Here is a 16281-nt window from a genome sequence, read left to right as displayed (position 1 = left end):
TTCGCGAGTATCTCGCGGGTAAGGCCTTCCCGCGAGACACCCACGAAACATTCTGTTCAGCCAGTCTGTACTATCTAATACACACTTTCTGTACCCACACTATATATACCCACATTACCCACAATTGTTGAAGGTGCTTCTGAGAGAAAACCCTAGCCAAAAACCTTGAGAGTTAGAGATTGCTATACCCACATATCTCTACACATTTGCTTGTGGATTTCCTCAACTCTTACCTGTCCATTTCCATATCATTGAGTGGTTGATAGCCCAAACACTTACCACACCCTGTCAGAGTGTCAAGTGAGAATTTGGTGCTGTTAGGAAGCATTGGAAGAAGCCAAGGATGGCAAATGCAACATGGTGCTTGTTGCGGGATCGGAGAGCTAGACAAGACACGGTTCCAAGTAGCTTTATTGGAGTAGGAGCTTGAAGGGCTTAGATACATCGGGTAGATTAGGCTTGGAGGGTCTCTTGCTAACCCATGTATCCCAACTGATTATCTAGTGGATTGATTACTACTTGGAGGGCAGCGGAGAGGTTTTTCGCCGAGTTCTTTGGTTTCCTCTTCGATAACACATCAGCGTGTTATCTTGTATTTGCATCCTTCTTCCCTACTCTTTTAGCTTTCATATTACTGCTGTGTTATATTGTTTATGACTTAGAGTAGTTTATTTGTTCATCCACTCACTTTTACTCTTTTCCGCACTTAGTATAAGTTAGAGTAAAATCTATCGAGCTGTAATTTTTATCTTGGGGTTTGAACAGCTCTTGTGTTTGCACACAATTTAGAGCATTCAATTGGTATCAGAGCGGGTGCACTCATTGTGGTTTAAATACCTTAGTGCGATCCTTGACCCCTCTTTGAGATGGACCAGTCTCAATCTTTAAATGCGCTACCATATTTTGATGGTAGCAATTATGCCTTTTGGAAAGTCCAAATGAGGGCATTTTTATGTTCAATAGATAAAACTTTTTGGGATGCCATTAATATTGGATGAACTAGGCCGGAGACTGCCAAATCCACATGGGATAAGGCAGCTCTCGCGGCGTCTAATGCGAATATTAAAGCACTAAACGCTATTTTTTGCGGTGTATCTCCAAATGAGTTCCATAGAATATCTCGCATCACTGTTGCCAAGGAGGCATGGGAGATATTGGAGACCACTTATAAAGGAACAAAGAAGGTGAAAGACACCAAGTTGCAGATGCTGACCACTCGGTTTAAGGAGCTGAAAATGAGTGAAGGCAAGTCTTGAGACTCTTTCTATAGCAAGCTGAATGAAGTGGTCATTGGCAAGTTCAACTTGGGAGAGAAAACGTAGGACTTGAAAATAGTTAGGAAAATTCTTCGTTCATTGCTGGAGAGCTTTCATGCAAAGGTCACAGCAATTGAGGAAAGCAAGGACCTTGATGATATCAAAGTCCAAGAACAGATTGGCTCCCTTCAAACTTATGAGTTATCATTGCCCTCACAAAGGAAGAGCAAATCCCTTGCACTTAAGACTATTAATGAAAGGGCAGAAGCTCACGATGCTTCGAATAAGGATGGTGTTGAGAAAGAAGTTGCTTATCTAGCAAAGAATTTCTGAAAATTCCTAAAGTTCAAGAACAGTGGAAAATTTGTTGAAAAAGGGAAGTTCCTAAGTTTTGGAAAGGATAAAAAGGACTTCAAAAAGAGAGAAGGGAAGGAGTCCCATTCTACTCAAGGAATCACTTGTTTTGAATGTAATGGACATGGCCATTTCAAAACGGAATGTCCTAATTATTTAAGAACGAAGGGCAAGGCATATGCCACCACTCTTAGTGACTCAAATTCTTCTAACTCTGATTCGGTGGAAAGCTGTGATGGAGAAGGGAATTACTCCACTTTTATGACTATTGCTCATGTTGAATCGACGAATGATTTGACTAAGCTTGTTGAAGAGCTTGGAGAGCATAGTGATGAAGAATCAATGCGAGTTGCAAAAGAATCAGATGCTGAAGAAAATGAAAGTACAGCCGGTCTTCAAGAGAATTACAACTCACTTCTTGAGAAGTCGGGAGAGTATGCAAGGGTGGCCAAGGCAGTCGTGAAAATGATGAAGAAAGCAGAGGAGGACTATAGAAGTCTCCTAGTGCGATACAAGGAGACCAAATGTGAAATGGAGACGATGAATGGAGAGCTTACCGAAGCCTACTCAAAGATAAAATTTCTTGAGCTTGAGGTGGTTCAAGCCAATGCCAAAAGTAGAGCGAGTTTCCTCAAAAAAGCTTGATGAAGTTCTTTCTCATCAAAAACCTTTCTCCGATAAAACCAGACTGGGATATACTGGAGAAAGCAGTTCAGTTGTCGATGTCTCCAAGGAAGTGAAGTTTGTGAAAGCCAAGGAGCCATTAGTGGTTACCCCTACTGTTGAGAAAGTGAAGGAGGAGAAGAAAAAGAATGTGGCTGACCAACGGGTGTTGAATAAGCCCCGCTACCAATCAGTGGTCAAACCTGAAGCCAAAGGGAAATCTCTTCCAAGATCACAAAGAGGTCTGAGAACGAACCATGTCTGTCATCATTATGGACTTCAAGGGCACACTAGACCTAATTGTCATAAGCTGAGAGCATTGAATAATGCTAGGGATCAAAGGTCAAGAGGACTAAGAGATGGCAAGAAGAATTGGGCTGTTGGGCAACCAAGAGGTCGAGATGGTGATTCCAGAGTGATGGATGTGATGAAAATGATTGATGCATTCACCACATGTTTAGCAAACTTCAACAGAAGGTTTGAAAGTCACAACACTCGTACCCAATCCTATAGGGATATCACCCCAAACGCATGTGACATGTGGGTGAAGAAGGGTACTCATGCATGATTATCTCCTATGTCCATGCATCAATACTTCCAATGTTTAGGATCATAGGTTCATGCATCGTTTCATGCCTTGTTTTCCTGTTTTAAGCATGTTTCCTTTTAAAGTTATGTTTTGTACTTGATTTTATTGATCTTACTTTACTTGTCCTGTTTTTTAGTGTGGTCAAAAATTCAAAAACCATAAAATTGAAAAATCTTCAAAAAGTTTGATCACTTGTTTTGTATCATAATAAAAAATGTAGTCTCTATGCAAAGCATTGCAATCTTATAAATACCCAACAATTGTTTCCTTTTGATATTGGGAATTCGGAAATCCTAAACAAACTCGGTTAATGATCACTGCCTCAACGGCTACTTTTTAGAGTAAAACGTAAGAAAGATGAGGCGGTGAACAAAATCCGAGTGTGATTAGGAATTCCGAATTCAAATTCTTAGGCGGTGAACAATGTAACCTTTTGTTGTTTCTCTCTGTTTCTGGTTTTATCTCAAAAGGAAGGGTTTTTTTTTTTCTTTTTCTTTTTTTACAACAGAGCAAACGACGGCGTTCTTTATCCATTAATTAGTACAGCTTTTTAAAAAAAATTTTATTAAAAAAAAAAAAAAATCTATCTTCTAGACTCCTTTCCTCGTCGGCCCTTTTATCGTTAGAATTCTAAATTTTTATTTCCTTTTTTTTAGGGAAAAATTTCTGAATTTATTAGAAGTGTGATTTTTTTTTAATAGGTTACATAAAAAGGTACAGCTTTTTCCAACAAAAAGAAGAAGAAGAAAAAACCAATATATATATATATATATATAGAAATAAGTAAGTAATTAATTGTTTAGTTGATATAATTCTATTTCATTGGTAATTAAATAAGAGAAAATGATTTGGTTTTCCTTAAGTTCTTTTAAGCACATGATACTGAAATTTGTAAGTATCATTATTTGACGTGTTTTAGTACATAAAACTAAAGCCTCATTTGACAAAAAACTATAAAAGAAAAAGTTGAAAAGCTTTGACCGTCAAAACACACAATTTTTATTTTTTTAACAGAAGATAAATTATTTAGATAAATGCCAAAAATTTGTAGAATCCACACTAAAAATATTTTTATATATATAATTTTCTTATATATATATATATATATATAAATATTCCCACTAAATTTTTTTTTTATATAAAAATATCTTATTAAAATAGTTAATACATCAGCTCCCGCCTTTACAAAAAATTTGTTTTCTTCACTGAGGGCTACTTGGAATCGCTTTGCTGAAACTTCACAATGATCTACTTGGAATCGCTTGTTTTGTATCACCTTTGCCACAACCATCCTTTGCTCGCCTCATCCACCTTTGCTTGCCTCATCCACCTCTGCCATGACCCACAAACCCAACTACAAACCCATTAAAAAATAATCAAACAAACCCACATCAGCCACCGCCATGCCCATTGCCCTCTGCCCACCACCACCATGGCACCACAAACCCACATCAGCCACCACCACCACCACCATCAATCACCCATCCCCACCACCACGAAAACCCTCCACCACATCAAACCCATGAGCTCCACCACATCAAACCCTTGATTCAAGGGAAAATAGAGAGAGAAAAAAATTGAAAGGGACGAGAGAGGGGGAGGGATTGAATGAGTGAACTAAAAAAGAAGAAAAAGAAAAAAAAAATAGTATTTTTTTTACAATTAAGAGAGTGTGACTAGTGAGAGAGAGAGAGAGAGAGAGAGAAAGAGAGAAGAATTGATAAAGTAAACAATGAAAGTGAATAAAATATTAGTATTTTTTTTTTTTTTTTTTTTTACAATTGAGCTACAGTGCAATTCTACATTTAGAATTGCACTGTAGCACAATTGCAATTTTTTTTTGCAATAGTTGGCTTTTACAAGTCCGGATGTGTGGGGGGTTTCGGGCTTTTATGCTAAATTTTCCCTACATATGGCATATGCCATTCCCATTGTGAATGCTTTAAGGGGTCTTTGGTCCATGCCAATGACATGATCACCTTGGAGAAAGTGGGATTTGCACCTAACATGGACACTCAGCACTCACAAAAGGGAGATAGTGACCCCTTTTGGTCAGAGGTATGAAATCCTTCTATCACGTTGGCTGTGCATGTGTTGGACCACTATTGGGGACACATGCATTGCTCTCAAACCTCCTGATGTCCCTTTCCTTGTCCAAGGTTTGCTCCCCACATAGTGGTAAGGTAACCTTTCACGCCGATATACTGACCTTAGCGTATCCTTTCTCTCTCCTCTAGCCACTACATAGTATAGTAGCTGTATTAGGGTTCAAATGAGGGAATCATAATGTGACATCCATCCTGTACCTAACAACATTCCTCAGTTCCTTAAACTATAAGAGGAACATGTTGCTAGACTATTAGGTTCAGAACCAAGAGAGAAAAATAGAGAAAAGAGGAGAAAGTTTGTAAGGAAGTAAGATAGGGAAAAGGTCTTTCTTTTAGTGAGAATATTACCACTATTTGAGGGAAACCTCCATTGTTACATAATACAAAGCTTGATCCCCGCTCACTCGTGGTTTTTTCTCCCTTTCAAAGGGTTTTTCACGTACATCCCATTGTCATCTTATCTCTCCTTGCATTACTTTCTTTTTCTCTCGACATCATGGTGTCAAAGCTTCCATTTTTATTTTTTTTCAATCTTTTTCACCGAAATGTACTATTAGATAGTTCACACACTTTCTACATGAGTTTTACAAATCTAAGTTGCATGTACAGAGTCTATCTTGTTTGCATTCATCTCATGTGTTTTTCCTTCTTGAAAAACCATGTTTCTGTTTACTCGATACTAGCTTGATAGAAGCTCGATACCTTTCTAACACTTGCTTCTTCTATCAAAGTTTTCTGGGTTTTCCTTGATACCTCTCGATACATAGCCTGATCCATCGAGCCATATTTCTAAACTCTCTATTTGCTCTATAGAAGCTCGATACCTTCCTCGATACAACAATGATTTTAGCCGTCGACACCTCCTCGATACCTCTCAATCTATTGAAATTTTGTTCTCGACACCTCTCGATACCTCCTCGATCTATCAAGATGCCTAGATCTATATATACTTGAGGTTTGACCCAGTTGATTTATCACTCAAATATTTCGATCGCTTTCTTTTCTCTCTAGATCCAAACCCGTGTTATTCACTAAAATCCTTCTTCTTCATTTTCAGCCTCTTACAAGCTTAAATCCTTCAGTAAGTGGTATCTATCCCTTCTTTTCCTCTTCTTTCATGCATTTAGACCTAAGTTTTCTACTTTCTTTAGGAAAATTGGGGGTTTTTGTGTTTTTGTGAAAATTTTTGGGTTGGGTTTTGTTGTGATGTAATCATATGAGCATGCATTGCATTTTCTAGCATTATTCACATGTTCATGCATTCTAGGATTGTGTGACTGTTTATAAATTCTGAGTGCTATAGCTTGGATTGGGTTTGGCCTATGATGCTTTTATTTTTACACGTTACATGCTCATGCATTACCATGCATTTTTTTTTCTTTCTTGAGCGTCGTTTCTTGCTAAGTCTTCTATTTTCTCTTTCCCTTAGTTTTCGGCTATGGCACACAAGAAATCCATTCCTTCAAAGAACTCGATATCTCATCGTGGTTCTTCATCTTCTTCTTCTCTTCCTTCTAGAGATAGGTTTCATGATTCAAAATCCCAAAAGGATTTTGAAGAGAACTTTTGTGACTAGACTATTCATTCGGAATGCCAAGTCATTCTGTCTAATTTTCTAGACACACCTCTTCCGATGCGTTTAGCTCTCGGGGTTGGCAATCTCTCTGTGAAAAACCCTTTAGGTGTCCCAATGTGTTTATACAAAAGTTCTACTCCAAGATACACGCTATCAATACCTTTATTCTCCAGTTTACTACAGTGTTCTAAGGAACACATATCGTACTTACTCAACAGCTCATTCCTAAGATACTACATGTCCCTAGGGTAGCTCATCCAGACTATCTTAGTCATCCTCATCTCTGTTCCATCTCTTAAGACAAGTTGGCCTCACAATTCTATGAGAAAACCATGGTGTGGGGTGATCTTCTTAACTTCACCATACATGACTTTGCTAAGGTTTAAGGATCCTTAATATGGTGATGACCTTTATTCTCACTCGATGGTCTCACTATAATACTATCATTGAGCCTCGTGCTCATTTTCTTTTCTCTCTCTTGGAAGGTCTCTCTATAGAATTTCCTTCACACATGATAGTATCTACGATAAATATCTATCAAGACACTACTACCTGTGATAAGCTTATCTTCCCTTCAATTATCACACGCATTCTCACACGTATGTACGTTCCTATTCCTTCTACCCCTCTTTTCTCAATCGTGGGTGCTATTAGTCAGGAATCTATGCGAAGGAGTGCTACTCAATTGGCTTCTAAGGCCAAACGACCTCAAGAAGAGTCTACTCCCACTCAGCAGAAGGAGGCTGATATTTGAGCTACCAAAGATGTTACTTATGCCTCTCAACCCTCTTCTACATCTACTCCATCTTCTTCTTCCGAAGTAGTGGCATTTGTAGCTGCCATCGTGGATCAGATTCAGCTCATGTGTACTGATTTTGGTAGTCATCTTGACCATCGTTCTGATGAGATGTGTCAAATTAACACTAGGATTGGTCGTATCTTGCCGACAGTCCCATCTTGGTGGTTTTGCTCATTCCCTGTCTGATCCTTTTGTAGAGGCCTCTGATAGTGGAGATGATGACAGTGATGATGCTTCTGGCTCTGCACATGATAATGAGATGACTTTTTCTCAATGATTCACCCTTTGTCACTCGTGACAAAAAGGAGGAATAGTTTTGGTTATGAAAGAATAGTTTTGTTGTTAGGAGGAAAGCTATACTAGTGATAGGGGGAGAGTACTTTTCAGATATGTAGTGAGGTTTTTGATGTATAGTTCTCATTACATGTACCTTGGTCTTATGACCACTTTGCATACATTGTATTCTTTTGATATATATGATGATGTATGTTTCTCACCTTTATCACACATGTGTTGTTTTTTTTCTCTCTCTTTATGCATATGTTTCTTTGCTTATATAACTTTTCTATATTTCACACTTTATGCCTTGATGGATCTTGTTTGAGTGTTTCAGCTAAGACAGGTTGCAAGTCTTTCATGCCGTGATCTCTCTTCTTCCAAAGTTTTTCAAGAGCTCGTTGTATTAGTTAGACTTATGTACCTTTTGTGTGTAATAGTTATGGAGATTGTTGTTTTATACTTCTCTCATAATTATGCCTGTGGTTTTGTTACGAATTGCCAAAAAAGGAGATTGTTAGGGTCATATTTCTATGTAATTGGCTAATCCTTTGACAAAACGCATTTTACTTGTAATTGGGGAGATTTAAGTTGGGTTTAATGTATCAAGGAGTATGTTGTTCAAATATAACAAGTGATATCATTAAAGACATGAAGGTTGATCCAAGAAACAAGTGAAGAAAGATTGTTTCATTAAATCTTAACACAAGCTCGACGGATGCTGCTATCGAAGATTAATGGAGAAGCTTGACACAAACTCGATCTATCGAGATCTATAATTTCAGAAATCTCAAATCTGAAATTCAACCCATAATGACTTGAATGATTAGGGCTTTTCTTCTTACAACCCTAGTCATATATAAGACTTATTTTAAAAGTCATCATACATGGAAACAAAGACCTAGAACTCATACACTCTGTGAGAAGTTACTGCGTTTGCGTGCCTTAGGGTTTTGTAACCAATTACTTCTTGGTCTTCATCTTTTATGAAGTAAAGAACTTTGCAACCAATAACAATCAATCAAGTTGTTAGAGTTAGTCACGTACTAGGATTCAAGCAAAAGAGTTAGCCATAGATTATAGATTTGTGCAACAAAGGAAAAAGTTTGCAACAAGATCAAGTTCAATTGGGTATTGAAGCGAAAGTTCAACTGGGTATTGAAGCGAAAGTTCAACTATAGGTTGGTATATTAGGATAAGTCAGGATAGTGATAAGATTCCTCATACTTATAACCGCTTGATTATTGATTAGTAGATTTTTGGGAGTGGTGACCTTAAATTCACCCGATGATACCTTGCGAGAGGTTTTCCCCATTTGTCAACAAATCATTGTGTCAACTTAATTTCTATTGCATTTAGTTTATTTGGTGATTTGTTGGTGCCTCTATGATTTGCATGTAATTTGACTTAATTAATCAACTTGGGTAATTGAATTAATTAACTAGGATCAATCTATTTTAACCCAATAGTCATAGTGGTTGATGTTGGTTAGGTTGATTTTGTGTGGTGATTGGTTATGGTGGGTTTGTGGTAGTGGTGGTGGGGGTGGGTTACAAGGGTGGTGTTGGTTTAGTATTTTTTTTTTTTTTTTTTTTTAATACTAAAGGAGTTCTAAAGTTATTTTAATGTGTTACAACTAATAATAGAAGATAAGATGTAAAGTGTACTGCTAAGTGATATGCTAAAAAGTCAGAAAAAAAAATGATATGTTAAAATAGATAATATAACTTTTTGTTATAAATTGTAATAATATTTTTTTAGCACAGTTAATGCTAGTGCTCTAAGTTGTTTATTAATTTTATCATCACAAACAAAAGAAAAAGAAAAAAAAAGAAAAAGTGGACCATATCACATTATCAACCTCATCACGTGCGCCTATTGCATGTAAAATATAAGTAAAGTTAGATTACCTACAAAAATTACTAATTATATAATGTTTAAGAATAGAAACTAACATTATTGTAAAGATAATTAATTAATTAATTAATATAAATTGTATCTCAATCCACTCAATGTTAATTATAGATCCATTAATGAAAATATTCATAATTGAGAATTGCACCTCAACTTGGTAAGTAATTTCGTCAATATTTTCAACTACAATTTAAAATTGTAATATAACTTAGTATAGCCAATAAAAAACTAAAATTTTATAATTATGACCATTCTATAAACAAAATTATAAAAATAGAAGTGTAGAGAACTGAGTTGCTCTAAAAAGTGAGAAGAAAAAAAAGAAAAGAGAAAACTGACCCAAACTTTCATAGGATTGGAACGACTCGTTTTTTCAGTGTCCAAAAAATCCCGAAGGACAACCATACTTTTCCTTTGGATTTGGGCAGGTTAACAAGCCTGGATCCAATTTTGGAGAAATTTGGCAAAGTCTAGAAAATTGTTAAAATTACTTCATAAAATTATCAATAAATGTGAGTAATGAATTTTAACAACATAATAAATATTATTAATTAATAATTAAAAAGGAAACAAAACAAAAAGTAGTTACCACTCCACAAATTTTAGAGGCCCAATAGAATTTTCCAACAAATAATACATTTCCCTTAGAAGCTTAAGCTGAAGTCTAGACCATGTTCAATCTTAGAAAAGACCAGGCAAACCAAAAAAAAAAAAAAAATCAGCACAACATCCAATCAGATCCAAACCAAATCAAAGCAAAAAAACAGCAGCAGAGGCAGAAGGCGGAAACCCCAACCCCTGTGCAAAACCACTGGCATTGGGGCAGCAGAGTGAGAGCTCAGTGGCAGTGAGATATGAGGAGTGGGCGCAGTGGGCAGAGGATGGACAACAACAGAGACCTTCATTCCGCTATAGCATTGACCATTGCCACAAATGAAGTAATATCTCTTGGCATCATTCAGGGGTACGAAATCTTTGCCACTGCTCCAGTTCCCAAACGCCCCTTCGGTGGTGCAGTTGTCATACCCACTTTGGTTTACTTCAAACACATTGTACTGATTCTTTTGGTACCTAAATGCTGTTGTAACAAACTCAACATTAATACTAGGAAAGAAACATGGTCATTATTACATTATATTAGATAAATATATAAACATAGCGGAGAAAAGTAAATATGCATATGTTTGAAATTCATTCTTCAAAATAAATTAAATTAAAATCCCCTAAAGGGCAAGTTATGTTATGTTACTTTGATATGTGTTCTTTACTCAGTTCCCAACAGTTTAAACATAGGTTTATTGGTTTTCCTTTCTTAAACAAATATGAACTTTGGCCCTAGGGGGAAAAAAAAGTGGTCACAAAAACAGAAAGTGGGGGGTTGTGAATGTTTTAACCCAATATCTACTTATTTGAAATAGAATCTTTGAGCATAATCTGCCGATTTAAACGTTGAAACAGATCCAGCATGTAAAACATATACACAGAGAGAGAGAGAGAGAGAGAGAGAGAGAGAAAGAAGGATTACATACAGATAAGGTCTCCAACATAGAAGGTGTGGTTGTTGGCCCAAAGGGTGTAGTTGATGCCGGGGTTCCAGCCGCGGTTGGCACCAACAATGTGGTCGGTAGCAAGGATTGTTGAAGCGGTGGAGATGAGGAAGATGAAGAAGATGAACAGGTGGGCTGAACTGGACATGGTCATGCCTTGTTCATGCCCCACTCCTCTCTTGATTGATGAGATGAGATTTTTGAGTGAGAGAGAGAGAGAGAGAGAGAGTTGGATACTTTTTGTGACTAGACTAGACAGTGGTAATAGTGGCACTACTAGCAGGAGACAAACTGACACCTGGCAGAGTAAATATGCGCAGGGAGAGGTTGAAGGAATTTTAAATTTAGTGGTCCTTCTGCAGATACCATCACATGGGTTTCTATCAACAAAAGCATGATGGATTTGAATTATTTTTGCTGAGTAGGTTATAGATTTGAATTAAAGCAATTCAATGTTGTCATATGTTGAGACCCACAAATAGAAATCGCTTGGTCTTTTTATTATTATTATTATTTTTTTTTTTTTGAAAATTTATTATTATTATTATTATTATTTATTTTTTTTTTAAAGGATCTGATCTTTTTATTATTTATCCATAAAAAAGGCATTGCCTTTTCTTGCAAGCATGCTAGTAATGTCTACAAGGCCAATTCTTTTGCTAATGTCTACAAGGCATTGCTTTTTCTTGCAAGCACGCTAATGCCTAGAAGGGTATCTCCATTCAGCATCATTGATAGCGAGTGGGGCATGAACCCAGCTCGTGAGAGCTTTTTCTATTGGGCTTTGAAATATCAAATGGATGCAGAGTTAGTGTTCCTGAAACATCATATACATATATTTTCTCCTACTGCTTATATAATAATTTGATGCATTTGACAAATCCCGGTTGTATTAAGTATTAACTATTAACTCCTGCAAGGATGTATTTTACCACCCAATTTTACTGGAAGAGATTACCAAAAAAAAAAAAAAAAAAAAAAATAAAATTGCTTTTTATATTTGCTATATCCACTATCCAGTGAAGAGAAACGGAGAGAGAGAGGCGTATGGCAAAACCATGACACCTTTAAGGATAAAGCTTATAGATAACAAATGAGCATGTCAGCCCATTGGGGGAGTTATTAGTCATCCCATTTCTTTCCAAAAACAAAACCATGAATCCTCTATGCTGTGTGGAAGGACACATGCCTTTGTTGTTAGGAATTATGGAAAATGACAAAGTGCCACAAAATCATGGATATACAAGATTTGTTACACTTGTTTTCTTTCTTTTTTTTCCTTTTCTTTTTTTATTTTTTATTTTTTTATGAGTGAGTTGTGGGTGCAATGGGAGAGGGGATGAAATATTCAAACTAGTGACCTTTCCTTCATAAGGCATGGTCCTCAATCAATTGACATTTGCAAATATTTCAAAAATTACAAAAGAACAAGGACAATTTCAGGACGTTTTCACCATAAGTGGGTTGAAGATTTTGGTTACAGAATTTTTTAGGAACTTTCAAGAGTTCTAAATCATTTTGTGCTATAAAACCAGATTTTAAACATAGAAAGCATGCTATTCCAAACATGTGGTGAGGCAAGGGTGTATCATGAACCAATTGCTAAATGTTATTGAACCAACTAAAAGTTGCAGTCCCTTGCCAATGGGGCACCATGAACCACAATAATTAAAAAAAGAAAAAGAAAAAAGTGTACCAGGAGCATATGGCAACAATTTGAAAGCATAACTCCCAGTTATTTGAAAACTAGGAAAGAAAATGTTCTCACCGAGTGGAGATGGCAAAGCTGCTTCTCTCATGACATGCCAAATCGATTCTATTTGTATAAGTAATTGAGAAGTGAGAACCCAAGGGCCTAAGCTATGAGGTTCCTCAGAGCAAACCTATTGAAGCAGCTTGTGTCACTCTTTCAGTATGTACAACCAGCAGTAGTTCATCATCTTGAGAACTGGCATAGTCAATTTTCCATGACTTTCATGACCAGTCAAAGTTCCAAGTTAGATTTTTTAATTTCTTTCTTCTTCCTTCTTGATTTGTTTCGATGAATTTTCCATCTCACTCTACTACCTTTTCCATGATTCACCCACCCCTCTCTATTAAGCTGTTGGACCCGCCGTTTGCCTTTATGCATACTGTCTCGTGCCGGTTCCTTCAAGAGCTTCTTAAGCTTTGGATCTTCTGCAAATCCTTTTGATCTCATATCAGCATAGAATTCCCTGGCCTTGGTCAACCACCCACATGTTGCTAGCCCTTGTACCAAAACTGATTGATGTGTGTGACTGGGCTCTACTTCGTACTGCTTCATTTCCACCCAAATCTTCAATGCATTCTCAGGTTGCCCTAATTTGAAGAACCTACTTAGAATTATAAGAAAGGAGTCCCCAGTAGGACCTAAACCAGCTTTCCTCATTTGGTTAAGGATTTCCAAAGTTCCCTCAAAGCCTGCACCCTCAAGAAATGAATGGTAGGTCTCCATGGTTGGGCCAAGATTCTCCTCCATCATAACAGTCAATATATTTCTTGCCTCCTCAAACATTTTCGCTTCACACAAGGGATGTATCATTGAGTTGTAAGTGGCAGAATCTGGTTGCAAACCTGATCCTTTCATTTTGGCCAGGATTTTTAGAGCTTGTTCCAAGCAATTCTGACAAGTTAGTACATATATTAAAGAATTGTACACTTTAAGGCCTGGAACCCAACTCCGTTTCTTCATTTCCTCATAAAGTCTAAGAGAGTCAAAGAGATTCCCAACCTTTGCAAAGCATGAAATCATGTTGGTATATGAAGTTGCATCTGGTGTAATACAGCATTTCGACATTTCTCTCCAAACTCTCTTTGCTTCAAATATATCTAGAGATATATTACACCATCCATTAAGAATTATGTTAAAGCCCTCAGTCTCCAGGGGAAATAACTTCTTATTTACAAACATAAATTCTTCAGCCTCTTCAACGTTTCCATATTTACAGAGAGCATTAAGGACGGTGTGGAATGCTTGCTGATCAGGGCTCAATCTGAACTTCTCCATTATGTGGAATGTCCCAATAGCCTTGCATGGATCATTTGCAGATGCATATCTGATTATTGCCCCAATGGAGCAAAAGAAAGAACAACAACTTGAATTAAGATTTTGAGTAAGGTAGAGAAAGCACAATATGTAACCAGTACTTAAAATACATAAAAATCAAAACTATTTAAGTAGTACTCTTGTACATAATGTAATTGTTGCTCATTCTTACTCAAAGATTAAAAGAGAGAGCTTCAGAAAGTTCAATAATTTTTTTTAAAAGATTTAACTCTTAAAAGGAGAGAAAAAAATAAATAAATAAAAAATCAATTCAAAAGAACTTTGATAAGTATTTGATATCACATGAAAATTCAATCTCTCTCTCTCTTATAATTTTGTCTCCAGCAATGTAAGTCTATATTGATTTCTTCTCCACTTACATAAGATAAACCTTTTTTTTTTTTTTTTTTTCATATATACATAAGAAACTAACATAAGACTAAGACAGGATTTTGATAAACCAAGACAGGATTTTGATAAACATAATCCAGTTCCAAGCCATTCTGTCTATGGTATGATATGCTAGAGAAACTAAAACACAAAGATTCCATACCCATGTTGTCTCAACTTCTAAGAACCAGCTGAAAACCCAACCTATATATGAATTCAGCTACCGTCTAATCAAGTGGAAGCAGAAACAATTCAAAATATGGTGTGATTCAAGTTAAATTTATTGAAAAGAGTTGAGAAGGCAAGAACGACTTCAAGTAATTGCATCTTCATAGGGCCCGGGGCAGAGGGAAGGAGATGTACGTATTAACCATCAGAAATGACCTTGAATTCTTCGAACTATTCAAGAATCGAACAGGAAATTCAGCTTAAAAGAAATAAATCAAGAATGATTGGAACCATAAAGTCAAATTAATTTATAAAAAAAATGAATAAGAAAAATTAGTGTCACAATCTTAGAACTTCAAAAGCTCAAACAACCTTGTGTGAGTGCACCCAGAGAGAATTTAGACAATCATAAAAATAATAATTTTTTTAAGTTGAAACTTTCTTTTTATGAGTTAAAATTACAGTAAGTATCTCGAACTTGTCAGTTCTATAACTACATATACTGTAAACTGGTGATAAACAATACAAGCAAACGATGAAAGCAAAAAACAAAGCAGAAAACCTTCACCTATCAATCATAATAAGCATTGCCCTTCGAGTATCCACTTTGGATTGGTGCATGTCCCGAATCAAACACCAAGCCGTATTAAACTTTCTATGATTCCCCAAAACCCAAATCATCAGATTACTAGATTTTTCATCAGCGCAGCCCCATTTCTCACTCCATCTGAAAGCCAAAAGTGCCAGCCTCCACTCTTCCCTCAGTTCCCAAACTGCCGAATAGATCATTTCTGAATTCACCTCAATGCCCGAGTCGTCAAGAGAGGTCATGGCCTCTGCTTCTGAGGGATAGTGGGGGAATTCTCTGAGCAATTCGAGGAATCGAAGAAGAAACCGGTCGTGAGGATCATAGGTTCGGAATCTGGGGTGGTTGAAGTCAAATGGGTCGTCGAGGTTATGAGCTGAGAAGGGTTGGAAGGTTGAGAAATGGTGGGTCTGAAGAGTGGGTATGAGACTTGTTTGATGTAATGCGTGAAAGAGAAAATGGAATGGGAGTTTTGAAGAAGGAGAAGGTGAGGAAGAGAGTGAAGGAATAATGTGGGAGAGTAGGAGGAGATGCGCAGGTGTTCGTTGCAGTCTCCTCGCAAGGAAGGGAAGAATAAGATTTGCCATTACAGATTTGCAGAAATCTCGTTTTTTGGACTGAAAATTTGAACCCTGTACTATATATATAAACACTCGATCCCACAACATCCTTAGCATTAGCAGGCAAGAGCGAGTAGCAAATTTACACGCAATAACCGATAGGTACGATATCACAACAAATTATTTAATTTTACAAAAAAAAACAAAAAAAATTAACAATAGTATTTATCAAGAAAAAAAAATTGCAATACTTTCATAATATGGCAGATTGTGACTAATATACAATAAAAATAATGTCAATAATAGTTTCAATAAAACTGATGTCATGCTAATCACAATCCATCACTTTACAAGTTATAATAAAATTAGCAATCCCTCCATTAAAGAAAAAAATAGCCATCCAAAACTATCACATGATTCATAATCCC

At 36.6% G+C, this 16281-nt stretch overlaps 2 protein-coding genes across 2 annotated transcripts; both read right to left on the bottom strand.

Annotated features, from left to right (window-relative positions):
* Window positions 1-10100: 10100 nt before the first annotated feature.
* LOC115991901 (mavicyanin-like) lies at window positions 10101-11354 on the bottom strand. The gene is made up of 2 exons (XM_031115880.1): window positions 11065-11354; window positions 10101-10613 (listed from the first exon to the last, which is right to left on the bottom strand). Exons 1-2 carry the CDS (start codon window positions 11234-11236, stop codon window positions 10270-10272), a joined length of 516 nt encoding a protein of 171 aa, XP_030971740.1. The 5' UTR covers window positions 11237-11354; the 3' UTR covers window positions 10101-10269.
* A 1314-nt stretch (window positions 11355-12668) lies between these two features.
* LOC115988633 (pentatricopeptide repeat-containing protein At1g80880, mitochondrial) lies at window positions 12669-15972 on the bottom strand. Its single transcript, XM_031112213.1, has 2 exons — window positions 15276-15972; window positions 12669-14159 (listed from the first exon to the last, which is right to left on the bottom strand). Exons 1-2 carry the CDS (start codon window positions 15968-15970, stop codon window positions 13067-13069), a joined length of 1788 nt encoding a protein of 595 aa, XP_030968073.1. The 5' UTR covers window positions 15971-15972; the 3' UTR covers window positions 12669-13066.
* Window positions 15973-16281: the final 309 nt, after the last annotated feature.

Source organism: Quercus lobata, chromosome 5 (assembly GCF_001633185.2).
Source record: "Quercus lobata isolate SW786 chromosome 5, ValleyOak3.0 Primary Assembly, whole genome shotgun sequence".
In the NCBI taxonomy this organism is placed as follows: Eukaryota; Viridiplantae; Streptophyta; class Magnoliopsida; order Fagales; family Fagaceae; genus Quercus; species Quercus lobata.
This window is presented reverse-complemented; position numbering and strand designations above follow the sequence as displayed.